The sequence below is a fragment of the Coturnix japonica genome, chromosome 1 (assembly GCF_054131305.1).
Source record: "Coturnix japonica strain WE chromosome 1, WE-NBRP24, whole genome shotgun sequence".
NCBI classification, from domain to species: Eukaryota; Metazoa; Chordata; class Aves; order Galliformes; family Phasianidae; genus Coturnix; species Coturnix japonica.
Genome location: NC_140663.1, coordinates 69796337 through 69816373, shown reverse-complemented (window position 1 = coordinate 69816373; position 20037 = coordinate 69796337). Strand labels below are relative to the sequence as shown.

Below are 20037 nucleotides of genomic sequence, written 5' to 3'. Positions count from 1 at the left end.
AAGGACCATGAGTAAGAGGTGTAATGTACCATGATGATTTTATCTGTCACTGGATCTTTTATTAAAGGCAAAGAAAACATGCAGCGATGTGGACTAGCAAACGATGTGGTGCTATGAAACAAGGACAGTACCTTGCTTAATACTTTCTGGCATTTCAGGAGTTGTGAGGATGCATGCTTCCTGCATTTGTATTTCTGTTTATTGCAGTCACCAGCAGGAACTGAGCACGCAGACAATGAAGTTCCGCTTATGACTCTGCTTTCGTTTTCAAGTACTGTCAGTGCGGAGTGGTGCAGCTTCCACCACGCACAGTGTGCGTGCTTTGTGCTGCCCTGTGCAGTGGAACCGAGCCCCTGTGCAACTGCATCGCGCTGCTGTCTGAAGAGCTTCAGGAGAAATACTGAAGAATTGAATTGTAAGTTTGGGACTCTTTCAGGGGAAGTTTTGGCGTTGTTTTCTTCAGCTGTAGAGCTTCATGATTTCGCATGGATTGTTCTTGCTGAGACAGTGTCTCTTCTGATGCTAATGACAAAATATTGCTCTTTGAAAAGCCTGATACTGAGCAAGGAAGCAAAAGTAAGTTTTAAGCTGGGTGCACGGCACATGTTCTCTCTCTCTTTTGATTTATTCTGCTTTTTTGAAGGCAGAAGTATTATCACCAGCCATCAAAACTGGGCTTCGTTCCCTGTTTGTGTGATCTGTTTAGAAAACTGTTCGTAGGAAATGTGCTTGTGCTGATGCAGAGCAGGGCTTTTGTCTTGTTGGGACAGGAAGTTCAGCAATTGAAACAGTTTGGTAACGTCGGTGAGTGCTTGTGTATATCCAACCATCGATTCTGATGTTGAGGACCGCGGTCCTCTCACCAGTGCTTTGTATCACACATCAGGGATGATGTCAGACTGTGAGAAGACTGTAAGAAGTGAGGTGAGCTGAACTGGCTCACTAAAAGAATGAGTTGGTTTATCTGTCGTCGTTACATTGCAGCATGATGCAATGTAGTCCAGTTCTCGGCCTAGCAAAAATTCACTCATCGGCACCACGGCAGGTGGTGCAAGAGGAATACAACAGCTGTAGCTTTTAAAGTGAACAAGCTGTGACATCTCAGTAAAAGAGAACGAAGGACCACATAAAACCATTTCGTTTGAATAGTTTACAATGTTAAAGCTCAATTTTATTAAGAAATTCCACTGTGAAATGCCACTGCAACCAATATTCAAACAGTTGTCTCCTAGAATGATCTCTCCTCCTAATAGTGATAAGTAATTCATGCAGGAGGCCAGAGAAAAATAGCCTGTCAGTAACAGCTCTGGATAGTGAACTTGAGTGCTCGGCTGCAGAGGTTATGGGAAGTGTGGAAGCTTGCAGGTGAGAATCAAATCTCCCATCCTTTCCAATTTCTCATTAAGCAATTAAACCCAAGGAGGAGTCCAGATCCCATTTTGTTCTGTTTCACGCTGTTTCTGCAGCAGGTTATCTTTTGAAAGGCCACTACCTAAGATCAAGCCTCACAGCAATGACACTTGTCACAAGAGACTGCTGAAGTGCACTAATTATTAGTAACGAGTAATGAGTCTATTAAATGCTAAGGAGCTGCAGTTCTTAGCCTCCGAAATGGCTGTTGGAAATCAGTGTAGGTGAACGCAAAGTGAAACATGTAGTGGGAGAACACAGTACTGGTTCTACGGATAAGTGATGGGCTTAGAGCAGTGTTGGTATTTAGGAATAAGATCTTGGAGTTTTAATAGACAGTTCTGTTCAAGTGTCAGCTCAATGCTCAGCAGTGATCAGTAAAGCAAACGATGATAGGAATTAGAGGAAAGGCATGCAGAACAATGCAGAGGGTATTGCGGACACCATCCTAAACTTGTGCAGTTCTGTTTCCTAGCAATTGAAATAGGATATGGTAGCACTGGAGAAAGCTCATGGGTGGGCTGGGAAGTTCATAAGAACTAAATATTCTGACAGCACCAAATCACTAGGACTCCAGTTTTGGTTTAGAAAGGCCGAGCAGCAGGGTATTGTAGCTTGTGAGATTGTGTTAGGGAAGTAACTTGTGAATGCTTTGTTTTCTTTTTCCCTAAGCATCTGACTTTGGGTGCTGTAAGGGACAAGCAGCATCCAAATTATCTCTGATATCGGGTGAGACATTTTGTCTGGCCATTTTACCATTCTGACCAAGTGCGACACACAAGACCTAGTCCTTGGAGTGCATTAACTTTAGCTAGTGTGAATTCTTAATTTCAGACCCTTTCCTACAGGCTTCCAAATGTTAAAGGTAGCTTTCTGATGTCTGGGCTCCTTGGCCAAACAGATGAAAGGATGTGGCAGGCAGTATGCCTTATTTTGATGTGTAAATATCCAAAGGAAGTGCAAGAGATGTGCAAGTTGAATATTGCAGTGAAGTTGAGTTGGTAAGTTGTGGTTTATTACATAGGGCTTTAGAGTAAAGCTGTCAAAGGCAAAACAAGTGCCAGAAACCTAATTTAAGTTAGACTTGGGTTTCTCTGTACTAATTACCTCTTTCCTCCTAGTTTGTCACATCTAGACAGCCTCATCTCAGATAGTTCAGTTGCTTCCCAGGCAGTAAATGACTCAATTTCTCTTAAGTATCTTAGTTTATTATCCACGTTTCTAGTGACAGCGTTCAATTTTGCAGCTGTAATGACAGTAATTGCCTTGTGACTCTTTTTCCTTGGTCATTTTCTGGGCATTTTGTATCTAATTTGTTTGCAAGACCGATATACAAAAGTATTTAATTGCCACTTCCTACCAATAATCGTGGCTTGCCAAGATCAGTGTTAAAATACATGTTTGTAGTGGACTTTGACTGGAGCCTTTAATGAACACTGAGAGAGTCTGCAGAGGAGAACATTAGGAGACATCTTTGCCAGACCCTTCTTCATAGATCATTGCTGGTGGCAGTGAACTTTAGTTTGGTAGGACATGTGGAGGGTTATACAGATCCCTGCTCCCACAGCTCCATTCCCTGCCTTCTGCTGTCCTGCACTGCTCCTAGCCATTTTAGAAAAGCCTGCCTTTAGTATTGTTTGTTGGCAGGGTATTTCCATCTCTGTGTTGTGTGCGGCTGTTCTGCTTTCATTCAAAGATGGCTCGGCTGTGTAGGAAGGTCATTCTGCAGTCTCTGTATAAAGTACAAATGGTTGAGAAGCTGTGCAGCTAAATCTAACATGAAGTTGAGGTTGTATACCCAGAAGGAAGCTGTGTTTTTTACACAACCATACCAGATGGTCTAGTAAAGGAAACTGCTTGTATTTGTAAGCTTGTGTCTAATTGAACTACTGCATTCTTGATTTAATTGTTCTTAAGTGTTGATCATTTTTATATGTATTGATATCTAGAAACCAGAAGCTTTTTTTTTTTTTTTTTTTTAATGTAAATTGAAAAAAGATTTTACTAATTAATTCAGATGAAACAATTAGTTGGAATGATGGCAAGTTTTTGTACTTAAGGACTTCCTTTCCTACATTCTGATTATTAACAGGAAAATTGAAGCTTATTTTTAACCTTACTTTTTTAATACACATTTAGATATTATTTTCAGATTGTTTTTAGAAGTGATCCATAAGTCATTAAATAATAACTAAAAAAACCCAACAAAACAAAAGCCCTTTCGATTGTTTTCTTCCTAACACTTAATTTGTTAGATTCATGCCTTCTTTACTTGTGTTTCCTTTCACTCTGTATCTTTTATCAGGTAACCAGGAGTGAAAAAATACAATGGACGCAGACTTCTTAAATGCATTTACACAACCTGCTGCCCTTAATCAGTTCTTTGTTGAGAATGTCATCACTCCAGGTACGTACTTTGTGAACCAAGACATAAAAAGGTCCAAGGAGTGACCCGAAGAGACAAGCAGAAAAACTGCAGTACAAACGAATCGTGTATTTTTTAACGGTAGTCTTCTGGCTTCATCAGCAGCAAGTAAATGCTGTGACGTGTGAAGTTTGGCCTCTGACTCTCTTGAAGCAGATAATGAAGCAGCAACACAAGTCCTAGCTGATTCTTTAACTGAAATTGATATTTCATACGTAAAGGTCTGCCTAACTTTTGTTTGCTTCCAGGATTGTCCCTCTATATTTATCATTTTGAATTACATTGAAATATAACTTCTGACTGCCATCATTAGTATTTTGATAAGTCATTTTCTTCCTTGTGGGGAACCAGTTGAAATAAAAAATGGCAGTTTCTACATATGTCAGTTAGTGATAATGCAGATTTTATAAAACTTGTGTGAGTCATATCTGATAATTGTAATTGATCTTGTTTCTTTCCTTCATAGGAGAGAAAAGGAAACTCATAAAACCCACCTCAAGCAACAATCCCAAATTGGAAGAATTAAAGCTGGTACAATTTCTTTTACTATTGTGTTTAACTCTTATCTGAGATTGCTGTGACCTGCTGCGTTGCTGCTCAGCCATGTAAATTACTCAGTTCCTTGGCCCCAGACCCAGCTCTCTAAGGGCATGGGCACTTCTTGATGCTGGCACTTGGGCTTTGTCAAGTACAATTCTAAGCTTTATGTGCTGTGTGCGTAAAGTGGAGAGCAGGTTTAAAATCTGTGATTTTTCTTGTATGACCTCTCAGAACATATGTATAAAGGCTGTATCGATAGTGTCACGGCATTAAGAATCCATCCAGGACAGACAGCTGTGATTGAAAGGAAATCCATGTCAGTGCTTGTTATGACTAACAGGAGATGTTCGAGTACATGGAAGTTGGTTCCCCTGATCCTTTGATAGCAGGCTGTGAAATTGCTATGGTGATGGTCAGCAGTTTTCTCTCTTGTCCTCTGCCTTGTGACTGCAGCTTCCTGATGGCTGCTGGCTTGGCGCAAGCTAAGGTGCAGCCTGATGAGTTAATAAATAACAGAGTAAGGAGGAGTGAGGGTGTGCAAGTCACCACTGGAACAGAGCAGAAAAGCCCTCAAGCTGTTGTGCAGTTCATTGTCTGCTTGAGGTAGCTGTGACGGATGAATCCTATTTCACGGGAAAGTGCTTTATTTCCAAGTAATTTTGAAAATTCCCCCTGTGCATTCAATCACTGTATTTTTCTAGTGGCATAGCCCGGGGGAAGGCTAGCATACTGAAATTTCCTGCAAGAAAAGTGGCATGTCTCTTTTGAGACTGGCACTTCTTGCATTATGGAGATACTAAAAGCGTTAGAAATATTACAAAAACAAGCTTAGGCTTTGTGCTGATGTGTGTGTTATATGGCATTCATAAATCCATAAATATGTGTGCTTCTTTATTATGTTTTCTTAAACCTTCATGCACATTTGATCAAAAATATTTAATTTCTGTGTCAGGCTTTCACAATGTTTTTGTGTGAAAGAGAAAATCTTGAAAGGTGAATGCCACGAAATGCAATTATGTTGTCTACAGAGACATTGCATTTGTTCTTTCCAGACTGCCAAAAATGAAGAGATTCCTTACTATATGGAGATTTCTGTGAGCTTCAGTGCTTGTTTCTTTTCCTCTCAGAAACTCCTGTAAGAATGTTTGTCGCTGTCTGTCTTCTCTGTGGGAGATGGCAAGGTGGAAATGGGGACCCAAAGGCAGGCATCCTTCATGTGCCATCACTGCCATTGTTTGCCCTCTTGAACTGGAGTGTTTGTGGCTCTTTCAGAGATGAGCTTGAGGTGGAGAGAGGAAGCTGTGGAGATCCTTACTTAACTTGAAAAAAGATGGTCTTGCATTGTATTTTTGTTCTGAAGAGCTAAGAAATGTGAAATGGCTCACTGTAGTTACTGTAAATATTGAAGAACGTGTAAAAGAGAAGATGGTTGCTTTAGAAGCCAGTAGCAAACATCTTTAGATGTTCCTTTTCTCCTTTCTGAATTTATTCACTTTTGCACACTGCTCTGAAGCTGAGTGGGACCCCAGTAACAGGACTTGAAAGAGTAGTATGAGCTACATGCTGCGGTTGTGGTTGTAAAGAGCTGAGATGTCCAACAAGGAGTTTCACACGTCTGTACTTGGCAGTACTTTCTGCTTTTTGGTCTTTCCTGTCCATGACACTTGGTGTACGTGTCTAGCCCTTGCCCACCTAGACATCACCAGGTCTTAACCTGCAAGCACTAGCAGGAACAGAGCTTTCTGCGCTGGAAAACACCGTTTACTTCTTTGTTGAGGAAGTGTGCTACACATGCTTTGTGAGCTCCTCAGTTCAGGAGAGTGCCTGAGGTAGGCATTTTTTTCTCATGCAGTTTAAAGCATCTCAGAGATCATTATTTTTATTCTTTTATAAACCATTTCTTCTATTTTTCTTACGGTTGGCTAACATACAGGGATATGCTATGATTTGTCTCTTATATTGACATCAAGTAAGGAGGATATCACCCATATGACATACTCCAAGCACTCACTTGGAGCAGTAAAAATAGCAATATGAGCAACACATGTCTTTTTTCAAGAGATTCTTGTTAGTAACCAGCTGGGGCTGCTGCTTTTTAGTTCTGCTTCAGCATGTCCTCTTGCCTTTATATTAGCATATGTGACTTAATAAGGGCTCAGGGAAATGCTGAGGTCTCATACATGCAGGATACAACTCACAGAATGAGAGAAGGCTTTCACAAACTTTTGTCTGTGTGTGAATTCTCTGATTTCTAATAAAGGCAGGGGGTTGGAGGTCTACTATACAGCCTTCGCCCTAATGGAAGTGGCAGTAGGGTCTGCCTTCTTCCCTGTATATCTGTTTCTACAAAATTCATGAGAATATGACTTGGGAGGTACTTGTCTCACCTAAAAGTTTGCCCAGAAGTGACCAACGAGCCTTGTATTGTTAGGAAGAACTAACTGACACTTAACTTCAATTTTCTTCAAAAATAACCAAAAGGCAAAAAGGAAATAGAGGTTGAAAGCAAAATGAAATAAGAGACTACAGAGAGAGAGCTGAAACATGGCAGAGCACTGATGACTTGTCCAGACAAAAATATAATTGTCAGCTGTTTTGTTTTCCTCCTCAGCTGCTGATTGACTGGATTAACACAACTCTGAAAGCAGAGCACATAGTAGTTAGAAGTTTGGAAGAAGATCTGTATGATGGGCTGGTACTTCATCATCTCTTAGGTAAGCTGCCTCTGAGTTAAGCTCACAAATCAATAATGGAAAGACTTTACAAAGGTAGAATAAACGTACTCTTGAATGGAAAGATCTGTGAATAAGTTGTGATAAAGGCAATTCTGAACAGATGCCTAGTGATCCACTATTGTTTTATTCAATTATTGTTTGTCTTCTCAGGAAGTCTTTAGCATCAGCCAGGAGCACAAAGGCAAATGATGATGCTACCAGAAACACTGAATGGGATCAGTACAAATATTTGCATGTTTTCCAGCTTTTTTGTTTTAAGTTCCAGATCTAATACTATGAATTGATGATTATCTATTTATTAAAGATGTGACCTCTTGGAACAGCCTCTTGGTCCATTTGCTTCTTCAGTTTTCCTGTCCCTGCTTTGTTTTTCTTTTTTGTGGCACTCCTTTCAAATCCCATCTTCTTTTCCTCAAGGCTGAAGATAGCAGAGTGAATAGGATTGGCTTATTTTCATAGATTGCTTGTCTGAGCTGTGATTTCTTCTGTATGTGTGAGTTAGTACAGTCCTTGTGCAGTGCCTACAGGAAGGATTCATGTATTGAATTCCTGTAGCTTCCCCAAAGAGAAGGAGCACTGTGGAGTGCTGGGGATGGGAGATGCTGCTGTAAAGAACAGGCTGAGACCTTTAGAGTTCTGCTGATTTTACTTGAGGCTATCAGAGAGTGTGGGAGTCCGGCAAGGCATATGCTTTGTCTGTGGGTCTGAGCTATGGGAGCTGTTAAATAGTACTGGGCATTGGGAACAAGACTTTGTGCGCTTTGCTGTGATTTTATATTGATTTTTTCCCCTCTCTGTGATGGTGTTAAATGCATCCATCTTCTTTATGTGGGCTCTCTGTCAAAGAAAATCTAGGATCTCTCAAGCTGGATGTTGACAAGATAGCATTAACAGAAAAAAAACAGCGTCAGAAGCTCTCTGTGATTCTGGAAGCTGTGGCTAAGTGTTTGCAACTGGAAGAAAGTCAGCTGAAATGGAGTGTGGAAGGTAGGTGCAGCTGTGAAACAGGACAAAATTAACCATCCCAAGGCTTCTTCTGCTGTAAGACTGCTGTGAAGCAGTGGAGTGCCAGAAAAGTAATGAAGTGACCTGTTTGCAATTATTAGTTGAGCCACAAGTGAGACGAGAATATCTGTCCCTGACTAGGTGCAGCTGTGTCCTCCAGATATGTGGTTTAACAGCCTTTAGCATTCACGTGAATGTCTCACAAAAAAGACTTTTAAGATGTGGTATTGCAGAACTGTGATGTGATATAAACCCCAGCCTGATGTCCCATCTGTGTTACCGTGACTTTGGGATGCTCTGTCCAGGAAGAACTTAGGATTTTACAGCGAGGTTTAATTGTTTTGCACAATAAACTTTGTTTTCTTTCTTTACACGGTTTAGCTATTTTAGCAAAGGACCTACTGAGCACACTGCATCTTCTGGTTGCAATAGCAAAGCACTTCCAGCCCAGTCTGGCTTTTCCTCCAAACGTTCATGTGGAAACAATCACCATTGAGGTATTTATGGCTTTAATATTTGTCACTGAATATTGTAGAAACATTTCACGAGACCTAATTTTGTTTATAATTAAGGAGAAATCTGTGTGCAACAGTAAATGGGAGACTTATTTTCTGTGAACTGCGTCTTTCAATTTAATGACTAGGCCATAAATTTTTGAGCTTAGTTCCGATGCCGTAACTTTAAAAAGAGAGGTGCTGGGGTCACATTTTGATGTGTTTCTCTATGAGCTGAGATTTGCATGCTTCCTTCCTCCACTGTGTTTCTTGAAGTTAGCTCTGGGGCTTCAGGAGAATATTGAAAAGCCTGTGGTTTGGGATACAATTGCAAAAATCAGCACCACTACATGGCAGTTTCAGTGGTAACTGTCGCATGAATCCTTCCCACCAGTAAAAAGTCAGTCTCTTTATAAAGCAGTCCTCCCACTAGTGCCCTGTGTGGACGCGGGTACCTCAGAGCACAGAAATCAGGAGGGATTATCTGTGAAACCACTGTATCAGAAATGGATATTAGCCCTGAGATAGAGAGGGCAGTGGTAATGGAGATGGTGGGGTTTTGGCGGTGAGCTGTTTCTTCGCAAGAGAAATTAATGCTCCTGAAGGGAACAGGTCATTCTTGGTTGAAGAGAGCAGAAATGAGAAGCAGCCTCTCAAAATGCCTATAGTAATTGAGCTGGGCTTCTTGATAAATGCTCGCTGGTAGTCATTTAAGGCAGTAGACAGTTCATGAAATTGTCACTAATGCTTTCAGATTGTTTTGCATAACAAAACCAAAAATATATATTTTCTGTTTAACAGAACACCTCCAAAGGATTAAAGACAGCAAATGGGGTGGAATATATCACTGGAAGCAAGTAAGAGGGGATATATTTGGTTTGTACACTGTCAATCAGAAAGGAAATATTGTGGGCGTTTTTCCCCTTAGAAACAAAAAATATCTGATATTATGATGATGACAAAAATGCATATGCATCTTCTACTTTTTATTTAAATTTCTCTACAAGAATATATATGAGTATTTACGAGGTTGTTATTGCCATGGAATACAGTAATAAAAATAGTAATAAACATCCAGTACTCTAAATTCACTGTAAAATAAACAGGCTGTTTTATAAAGCCACAGTGGTTTCTATCTACTATTCATTTGTTTTTATTGCCTCCATAAATTAAGAGAAAGGAGGCAGGTTTTTGCTTATTTTGATGCTGATGAAATAAGGTTTGAGCTTGCTGGGTTTGAGAGGTATTGTGGTTATTACAGATCTGGCAGGATATCATCTTTACACCAAGAAAATATGACCGTCATTCCAAGAACCAGAAACAGTTTCCTACTGTCGTCTTTTATATGCTAGAACATCTTCAAATTTTAATTTCATGAGCAACTTAGTGCAAGAGGTTATTATGGGTTGTGTTTTAAAAATAAACGTTCATTGGTCTGTGGGCCAGTTAAATTCTCATATGCTTCCAAGTGTCTGCACAGATATACAGTGTGCTTAAAAGCATCTGTTGGAAAGTTACTCTGACATAAAGTTAATGGCACTTCGTACTGTATCTTCTGCTTTACAAGGTGCCTGATGGCCCAGATAAGCTTTGCTTATGAATAAGATTAGTTCTATTGAATGCTTTTTCTAATTCTTTCTTTTTTATTGCACCTCTAGAGAGAATTCAGAAGAGCAGTCGAGTAAGTACTGGCATTGCCAAATGCAGCGTTTCTCCATTATGTATTATTATGCCCCAAAGTGGGATTGATTTTTACCGCATGATAAAATCATTACATTTCCACTAGAATTAGTGGAGACTCATTGATTTCTCAAAATGTCTTCTATTAAAGTCTGGACATTCAACACAATATGTCTTGGAAGCTGGACAGTCCCTTTGCCTGTAGGCTGCGGGTGGGAGATGAAACAGGGAATGATGCAGTGTGCTGATGACCCAGCAGAGAAGCCCTGGCTGGGGACAAAGTATGCCTTGAATTAAAAGAAATAATTAGTCTGTGCTGATCTCATTATCTGTTGGAACTACTTATGAACACAGTGCCATGAGAACTGTGTTTCTTCTTGCCTCAATAGTTTCAATGTCCTTTCCTTTCTTCAGCTTTCAAATAGGGTTCTGAAATCTGGTGCTTGGTTATGGGTAGCAGCTTGCTAAAGCAAGCAGCCTCCTTTGAGATTTTACCTTTAGGGCTTTTGAGGGCTATGAAACACTTGAGGTGAAAATTGTCCACGCGTGCAGAGCCTGCAGAATGTCTTGGAACTGCCCAAGCTTTGGCTTGAGGCTTTGGCTGGCACAACATGAGCTGCTCCTTCCTGCAAAGGAGCATTTTTTATCCCTGGTAAATCGGTGCAACTGTTTTAATTCTCTGCTGAGCCCTTTGTATTAGCATTTCGTACTTTGCAGAGGTGCAAACTGTATCATTTAATACATGTTTATCACTTATTCCCCTGACTGTCCTCTAGTGTGGGCTGAAATAGTGAAAAATACTGTAATTGAGTATTTCTTCCAATGGATTGATTCTGCTGGAAAAAGAAATCTGAAATACACTCTTCAGAATGCTGTCTCCATCTATTTTTAACACGGCTTGCTTAACAAAGACTGAAAGGAGTCTCATAGCACAGCTCCAGAAGAGGGCTCTCTTGTTTGTGAGACTGCTGCAGATTGCAGCCTGGCTCTGAGATGTGATGGGATCCCATTCACCTGCTTCCCAGAAGGGAGGGAGGGCAAACCTTCACAGCTGAGGCTTCCCTGTTACTGGCTTTCCAGAGGAACCTTCCTTAAGCAGAGTTGCATTTGCCTACCTGCACCCTAGAAATCTATTCCCCATTTAGTTTTGCTGCCAGAATTGGTGCAGTACAAATCTTGAGAACATCTACAGGTAAAAATTACAGAGCTGAATTAAATTTGGTATAATCAGGCTAAAGAGAAGCCTCTACCTCTGTTAAATCCAAAATCAGGATTTTTTTTCCCTTCTCCCTAAACATTTGTCTTACCTGATTTATAAGGTGTGATTGCCTTTCTCCTTCTCAAGACATCTTAAACCTGTGGTCTGACAGTTTATTCCAAACAGTACCAATTAATGTTGTTTTGATACAGCGGATGATGCCTTTGATGAATTATTTAGCCGTGCTCCTGAAAGACTGGATGATGTAAAAAAGGTAATTTATTTATTTATTCCTTAATAGACAACAAAATATGTTGGGTGAAACATAATTCATGACTTCACTGAAAAAAGTGCTCTTTTATTCCTCCCCCTCTGTTTTCCTCAGGTGTTTTTGCAGTTTGTCAACCAGCATGTTGGAAAATTGGGATTAAATGTGAAAGACATGGAATCTCAGGTAGCCTGCACTGAACTGCACCTTATCATCTGTCATTTACTCGAGTGTTTTCTTTACCATTAGGATCCCTCCTTTGTGCTTTATCAGTTTTAAACTTAGCAACATAATGATTGTGTCTAGTTTTGGGTTAAGATATCAGGCTGCAGTCTCTGAAGCTTGAGAAACTTCTAAGAAATGGAAAAATACAGCCCTGTACTGAATACTGTGCATTCCTTGTAATGCTATGGGGAGTCATTTTCAGAGTTGACTGAACTCCCATCTTTCTGAAGTAAGGCTGATTTCTGACAATTACAGTGAAAGTCAGGTTGGTTGCCGGTGTTTAGTGATCCTTAATGCGGGGTTTGCTGCAGGGTGGGAAGGCTTGATTTCCTTTAAATGGCAGAACTTCATCCTTTGAACATCGACCTTCCAGAGTCCCTGAAATTGCAGAAGTGCTTGCTGGACAGCTCTGGATCACCTCCCATGCACAGCAAAGAAAGGCTCAATTATGCCTCCATGGTTCTTGGGGATGAAGCAAGGGATGGGGAGAGATTTCAGGGGTGTCCCTGGTGCTTTTTTCTTTGCTTCCATGGACACATACACTATAGCAGCAAGAGAAATCAGTCTGTGAGAAGGGAAGTTCTGGGAGGCTTTTGTCGTAAATCACAGGCACTGTACACAAGTGTATTCATGTGTTTGTCACTTGTGGCTGTCTAAAGTCTCTTCACATCTGGAACAGTTTGTTTTAATAGTGGTCCTTTCCTGAGGTCGTATTTTTTTGTTTAATATGAGTTTAGGAGCCTTATGTAAGTATGTATGAAGCGTGCTGTCTGAGAGGTCGAGGAGGATGAGTCATTGGGCTGTCTGGTTGCCAGAGTAGCGTTGCAATTCCCTTATCACTAGAGTGCTGTTTATCTTTGGAATTTACTAAAAGCCCACATAATAAATAATATTCAAATCATTCCTCTTCCAGTTTGCAGACGGGGTTATTTTACTTCTGCTAATTGGACAACTAGAAGGTTATTTTCTGAATTTAAGGGATTTCTTTTTGACTCCAGCCAGCACCACAGAGATGGTAAGTTGTTATTTAATCACTTAGAGCCTGAAGCTTCAAATATCTTGTGTATTTATTGCTTCCATATGTCAGAAGAGCACCGTGTCTTGCTGTAACTGCTGCTGTGTATAAAGCTATATGCACACACGGTGCTTGCTGGTAATGTACAGTACAAGTGCAGGTACATGGTTCTGTTCGAATACTTTGGGATGTGTTATTGTCATCAAAAATGTATTGTCTTATGTGATATGAGCTATTGTTAATTGCATTTATTTATGCAGATGCATTCTTCTGAAGCCTTCCAGTTAAAAACAGAGTCTCTCTGCAGCAAGGGGTTGGTGTGCTGTCCTCCTACAAGTCTGTCCTACAGATGACATTGTTAAATGGATGACATATCTTGCATAACAGAATTAGATTCATATAGCTTTCCTTATGCCATCCTAAAAATATACCATAATTGAGACATGACCAGAACATTTTGAAGGCCCCTTCTGTACTTTAGAAGCTCTTGAGAATATACCTCCTTTCTTCCCCCAGGTCTGGGAGCTGTGATGTACCCAGTTGTCCTTGCCTGGCTCCATTCTCAACCTCTACCAGGCAGTTGAAACCCTGAATGTTTTTCCTGGGTTGTATTCATTTGGTTCTCTGCAGATGAAATGTTTCATATCGTTTGTGCTCTAGAGGTACTGGAGAAGGGAATCTCTCTTCTGATGCGACTTGCATTCAGGGTTTCCCACACAAATGTCGATTCCCAGTCTCACTGCAGCTCATCTCCCCAGGCACTATTTATCTGTGATGAAAATTCTCAGAGATCCCTTCTTCAATAATAGATACTTCTGTGGAGATCATCAAAGCATTTAAAAGCACAGCTGACTGAGATGTAGGTTCAGATTTTGTCAAAATTGGTTGACTGTTAAAGGCGTTAGGAAAATTCAGATTTTATATCTAAGACGATGGGAAGCACCCAAGAGTTAAATAAAATCAAAGCATAAAATCTTTCCCTTTCTTCTCTTCTGCTCAGTTTTCAAAGTTGTGTGCTCTGGTTTATTGAATTAAGTACAAACTTCAAGTATTTTCAGTAACTTCCATCAGAAGAAGTCAATTAATATTTTTTTAATTTAATATTTTGTAGATAATGTTTTTCTTTTTGTATGAGCCCTATTCTGGCTTGCACAGATCTCAAGAAATGAGATGCTTCTCTACATTTTATGTACAAACCAGAGATTAGAATTCCTAGTTCTTACCCTGCTTCCAATGGTCACTAGCCTCAGAGGAGGTTATAGAGGGACTACATGCTGGTTCAATTCAATGCTATACATCCCAGCAATTTCATTTTAGCAAAGTTACTTTCAAAAGCTGTATTTGCTGTTGAATACTTTGCCAAAGTGTTATTTACTGTTACTCTTGTCTGATGTTTATTACAAGAAAGAAAGCAAGATGACAGTACAACTAAAAATATTGAGCTACTGTGGTTCAGCTGTCATTTGAACATAAAATATGTCTTTCAATTCCCATGTGCTGTCTTACTCCCTGCCATTTTAGACGTTAATTGGTACAGTAAAGTTTGAAAATATAACCTTTGTTGATATTTAAAACATGTCATTCATGTAATAAAAGTGTGACAACCACATGCACCACTGAGATCAGTGCAGTGCACCAACTTGCACTCAAGCTGGAAGCTTGTAGTTCCAAACTACATGAGTCACAAGGAGAGGAAACTGGAATGGAAGTTGTGATACCAACAAGGAAAATAGAAACGAAAACTAAATGAGATAGGGAGGATGGGAGCTCATGTTGCATGGGCAGGAGAGCTGAGCAAAGGGAAGCCGAAATGCTGGCGGTGACCAGCCCGCAGGTGCTGTGAGTGGGTTCCTTTTGTTCAGGTTTTCTGGGTGTCTCTTACAAACAGCAAGGCTTATAAGCAGCTGTAAGTAAGGTCTGGTTCTGGAACTATAGAAAATCATATATCATGAAACAAGGGATTGAATTATGGAATTATCAGGCTGGAGCGAAGGGTGAACTTGGTGTGGCCAGGTGATAAGGCCTAAGAGGGCCCCTGTGCTTATCACAACTGTGCAGACTTGGTAGTTTTTGTCAAACCAGTCCCAGAGGTGGAATATCTGATCACTGTCAAACAAATCTGATCGCTGTCAGATCGTAAATCCTAGAGAATTTGCCATCTCTTTTGAGTGTGGAAGTGTGGCTGGATGGAGCAACTTTTCTAGGTTGCCTTTCTTAGGTAATTATCAGTATTTCTGTCTGAAGATTTACTTTGAAATCTGTATGTTTCCTTCCCTTGAAAATCTCAGATGCTTACAGGGAGGAAAATGAGACCCTTTTACCTTTGCTGATTCAATAAGAAAACATTTGATTTATTCATTCTGATCAGAAAAAATGTGTAGATTGGTATGAGCTTAAGCTCTCCTGTCCGCTGAGTATGAGAAGAAGAAAACAAGCTCAAATTCTGTCAATCTCAGTTACTTGTAAATCACAGAACCAGGTAAAACATAAATCTATCACTTCACTCCAGAGAACACGGTTTTTGCTTGGCTTATGCACGTGGGACCCCAGTGCTTGTTGTCAGAAGATAATAGGGAACGGTATGGCATCATTTAATGTTGTACCTCCTGAAGGATAAATTGCTCAGTAGCCCAAGAAATGTACAAAGAATATTTGAAGTTCTTACAGGCCTTGTTACATCATTAGAGGAAGAGAGCCTGCTAATTACTGTGCAAGTAAATAGCTGCCCTTAAGCTGTAAGGAGCTAGTAAATTGAATGCTATATTATTTTTGAAATATCATTCTTCATTACTGCATTTGCCTGTGGTGCAACTCTCATGTGGGAAAGTGAGAGAAAAACATGTGAGGAAAAACTGGGATAAGAAGCCCAGCCTTTATTCATAGAGGTATGCTTAATTTCTCAGGAGTAACGTTAAGGGATATCATGGCTACTGTTACATGTATATACATCTTTAAATGTTCAAGCATAAACCTTGCAAATACAGCTGATCAGAAGATTTCCAGTCTTGGTAATCCTAAATGAAATACAGACAACTTAGACAACTTTTTACTTGCATACTTTTTCTTTTTTGGTTCCAAATATGGTAAACACATGGACATTGTTTAGCAACAAAAAAGGAAAAGTAGAAATAAATTTGATGCATTTGTTAGATCCAGTTGTGAATCTACCCTGCTGTCCCCGTGGAAACATCCATTAACAGAAGACCTTCTCATGCAAGGTCTATTTTTAAATGAATGGATTGTTATTCCCACTGCATGGGTGGGATACATATTGTTGGAGATGGATTGTACATCTGATTTTATATGATAAATGGCAGCAGTTCTGAAAACCACTCCATCAAAAATAAGGAGATGAATATTAGTACGTATTTATGAGTCAGTATTTTATTCTAGCTACTGGAGAAATACTTCTAAAAACGTCCTGGTTGTTATGCTGCTAGATGGACAGTATTTTCTGTTACACTGATCTCTCTCTCTTGTCAACAGCTTCACAATGTTAACCTTGCATTGGACTTGCTAACGGATGGAGGTCTTCTCAGCTTTTCTGTGAACTCTGAAGGTGAGTCATAGCGCACAGTCTTGTCTGGAGTAGCACTGCTAACATCCTGGCTAGCAAAACCAAGGGTGACTGAAGACTAGCTTCTGCAGTGTGACACCCATGCATTGCATTATATGATTGAGCCATAGCTCCTTGTTTAGAATGAATAATAATAAAGCTGAAAATTGTTTTGATTTTTTTTTTTTTTTAAATTTCTGTGCTAAAGATGTTACAGTATTACAGATATACTAATTACACTGGATTTAAACTGTTTAATAAGTCAGTGTTTGTCACAGATTTAGAAGAGTGGCAGTTCTTATTGAACTACAGCAGCTGAGCTGGAGGGAAAGCCATTTTCCTGTCTCATAAGAAGTTTAGGTGATACAAAACCAAACTTGTTTTATATGGGAAGACACCTTTCAGAAAATGTCCTGAGAATCAGAAAGACTGACTGCTTCATCCAAACCCAGAGTGGCCGGTGGGTCAATCTCCTGAACGTGACATTCATAGGTCTCAGTTGTTGCTCTGCCTGGTTCAGACTTCTGAGCTGAATCTTGATCTCTGTCATTCAAGTTAATGCTTACATTGCTGAGTCAGTGCTTTGTGCCCGATTTTATTGGGATGTATGTTCCTGTATGTCTCTTGCCAAAAAAAAATCCCTTGATTGAGTCCAACTTTCCTACTTAAAAATTGCCTGACATTTTCTTCCATCACTTTAGTGATGCTGGAAATTTGCAGGATGGGCATGTATGAACTGTGGGCCTTTGGCCATAAGGCATAGAACTATGATTTTAGAAAGCTATTTGTATTAAATATGTAACAAGTAACTGGCATGAGCTCAGATCTCCATGCCAGGATCAACTTTTTATATGAAAAGAGCTAAAGCCTTGTTTTTTCCTTTCCTCTGACTATTCTCTACTGCCTCAAATACATGTTTGATCATTTGAAAAAACAAACATTGGTGCCAACACCCACAGATTCTTCAGCTTCACAGGGAAAGTCCTCAGTTATTAATCAATTTTAATATGATTTAGGGGTGCCTACTACAAATACACTACTTACTGTTCAGGGAGCTCATCTAGTGGTGTTTCATTGTTTCTTCTGATGATTTACAACAATATTAGAAATATTAGTAAAACCTCTCTATTAGTTGCCATCTTCCATTGCAAATGTTAAACACAGCGGAAGGCTGCGTAACAAGAATGTGGAAGCTGAAAACTAAAATCAAAAAAGAGGACAATGAACAGCAGCAAAACATGATAGAAAAGTGACCAAAAAAATAGTATCAGGCAATTCCCTGTATGATTCATACCATAGAAGAATCATAAACAATGAAAGGTGTGTGAAAAATGAAAGGTGTAAAGTCCCATCTGGTTTTGTTCCTTCTTGTGTATCCACAGATATTGTGAAAGGAGATCTGAAGACTACAATGCGGATTCTGTATTGCTTGTATTCCAAATACAAGGCTAAAGAAACGTAAAGAGCAAGGCCAAGAGCTTAGATCACCTCTTTTTCTTATTTTCCCCTTTCTTTCATTTTCTTCTTTTCTTGTGCTAGAATGCCATGGTCTGGTTTTTGGATTCCCAGCTCTGTTTGCCACCCTGTATATGCATGCACTTGTGTATGACACTTGCTGTATTAACACTGCATATGCAAGTATGTATTTGTGCAAAGCGACATAAAGATGGCCTGTGTAACTGCAAGTATGTGCGTGTCCAGGCCAGTGAATTGTGTAATTCTATGGCTGGAGCAAGAGTTTGTTCATAGTGAGATCTCCTGATGCTGCACATAAGTGTAATGCGTGCTTGTTTGAGACTGGATTCTTTGCTCCCGGAGATGAGCGTGGAAGCTGTTACTGCAGCCTCCCTGCTTTTTTGCTTCTCATTCACTCTGAAGAGGGAGAAGGCCAACCATGGCTTCTCTGTGAAGATTACAGACACTATAGAAGCTCAGGTTCAGAAATTTCTTTACACAAGTGGTCACCTGTTGTCAGATGGAGGATGCGGACCAGGCACCAAAAGAACAAGTAGCCAAAATGAAATTGGCACTTAGCAAAGCGTTTGATGAAAGCCTCATCACTTGCCTTCTCCAATCTGGAAAAGAGACTCAGGATCACGTGCTGCCATGAGACTGCAGTAACCAAAGGGAGCTCCTGCATAGAAGAATGCCATGGTTTCTTTGACAAGCTAATGCCAAACTGGACAGCTCCAGCCTGTTGCAGCCCATATGTTATGTGCTGCTAGTGGGAATGATGATTGCCACACCAGGCACTTTTACAGAAGAGACTGACATGACCACATTTCCCTCCAGACAGAGGTGGCAGATGCTGGTCAGTTCTGCAGCTGGTAGAAGTAGAGACCACCATGGATGGGTGTAATGAAACTCTCAGTTTCTGCCACCTCCAACAGCATACTCATGCTGGGGGGTTTCAAACTCCTCTGGGATCCTCTTAGCAGTGTTTGTCTGACAACAGTCCCCACATATCCCAGTGGGACGCTCTGCATGCAGCCTGCTAACCACAACTCATGTGAACCATAACCCTTCTCTTTCTCTGGTGTTTTAAATCAGGACTCTTTTGAAACCTCTGTCTGCTCCCTTAACCTTAAAGTTATGTCATGTTTGTATTGCATAAAGCTTGAGATGTAATTAAAAGAAAGTTTTGATATTATTTTGGCTTCTCTCTCTAAACTGATTTAATTTTGTGCAGTCAGCTACTCTGACACTTGATCTCCAATCCAATCCTCCATCTGTGTAGTAATGGGAAACTGAAGCATGCTGAGTGTGAGTGGTGACATTTAAAGATAAGAATTTGTTGTGTCTAGTTCCTTATCACCCAGCCAGAGAAAGATCCTTAGATAGCAATAATGAGAAGTCTTTAAGTCCTTCCTTTGAACGAAGTAATAATGCACAGCAACTAAAGGGAAGCATTCTTCAAACTGCTGTGAAGGTAATCCCTTTTGTGCTAATAATAATCTCATTATGTCTTTACAGAGAAAATTCCAATGTGTGTTGCCAGTGAACTGCAAGATCAGGTTGCTTCCCTAGCAAAAGTTGTATCTGCTATTTCAAAAGATTTAAGTGAAAAATTTCTTTCACATGCATTTCTCTTACGTCTCTTGCTTTATTCCTTAATGGGACTCAAACAATTGGCTGAGAAACCTTAAAGTTTGTTCTTGCTTTGCAGATCCCTTCTGCTTAGGCTGTAATTTTGCAAGCAAATTGTGCAGTAAGTCATTACTGGGCAAATAAAACAGGGATGTTGTTGACAGAGGACAGGAGCAAGAGGCAGGAGTGCCTCTGGGCAGGACACTACACAGCACAACCTCCTCCACCAAGGAGCTTAACCTGAATCTCCTCCATGCTGCTGGTGACCACAAGTTGTTTCCAGCATATTGATTTTGTACAGCCTCTGGGCTGTGGTGTGGGATGAACTGGTGCTGCCCGGCTGGGTGATTATCAGAGCTCAAGGAAATACGGATTTTTCTTGGTGTGCTCGGAGTTTTT

The 20037-nt window shown here is 40.2% G+C and overlaps 1 protein-coding gene across 1 annotated transcript; it reads left to right on the top strand.

Annotated features, from left to right (window-relative positions):
* Positions 1–279: 279 nt before the first annotated feature.
* Positions 280–19201, top strand: PARVG (parvin gamma). The gene is made up of 13 exons (XM_015870123.3): positions 280–415; positions 3716–3817; positions 4302–4366; positions 6987–7089; positions 7957–8097; positions 8497–8612; positions 9411–9466; positions 10268–10290; positions 11700–11761; positions 11873–11941; positions 12894–12995; positions 16482–16554; positions 17934–19201. The coding sequence occupies exons 2-13, from the start codon at positions 3739–3741 to the stop codon at positions 18011–18013; spliced, it is 969 nt and encodes a 322-aa protein (XP_015725609.1). The 5' UTR covers positions 280–415; positions 3716–3738; the 3' UTR covers positions 18014–19201.
* Positions 19202–20037: the final 836 nt, after the last annotated feature.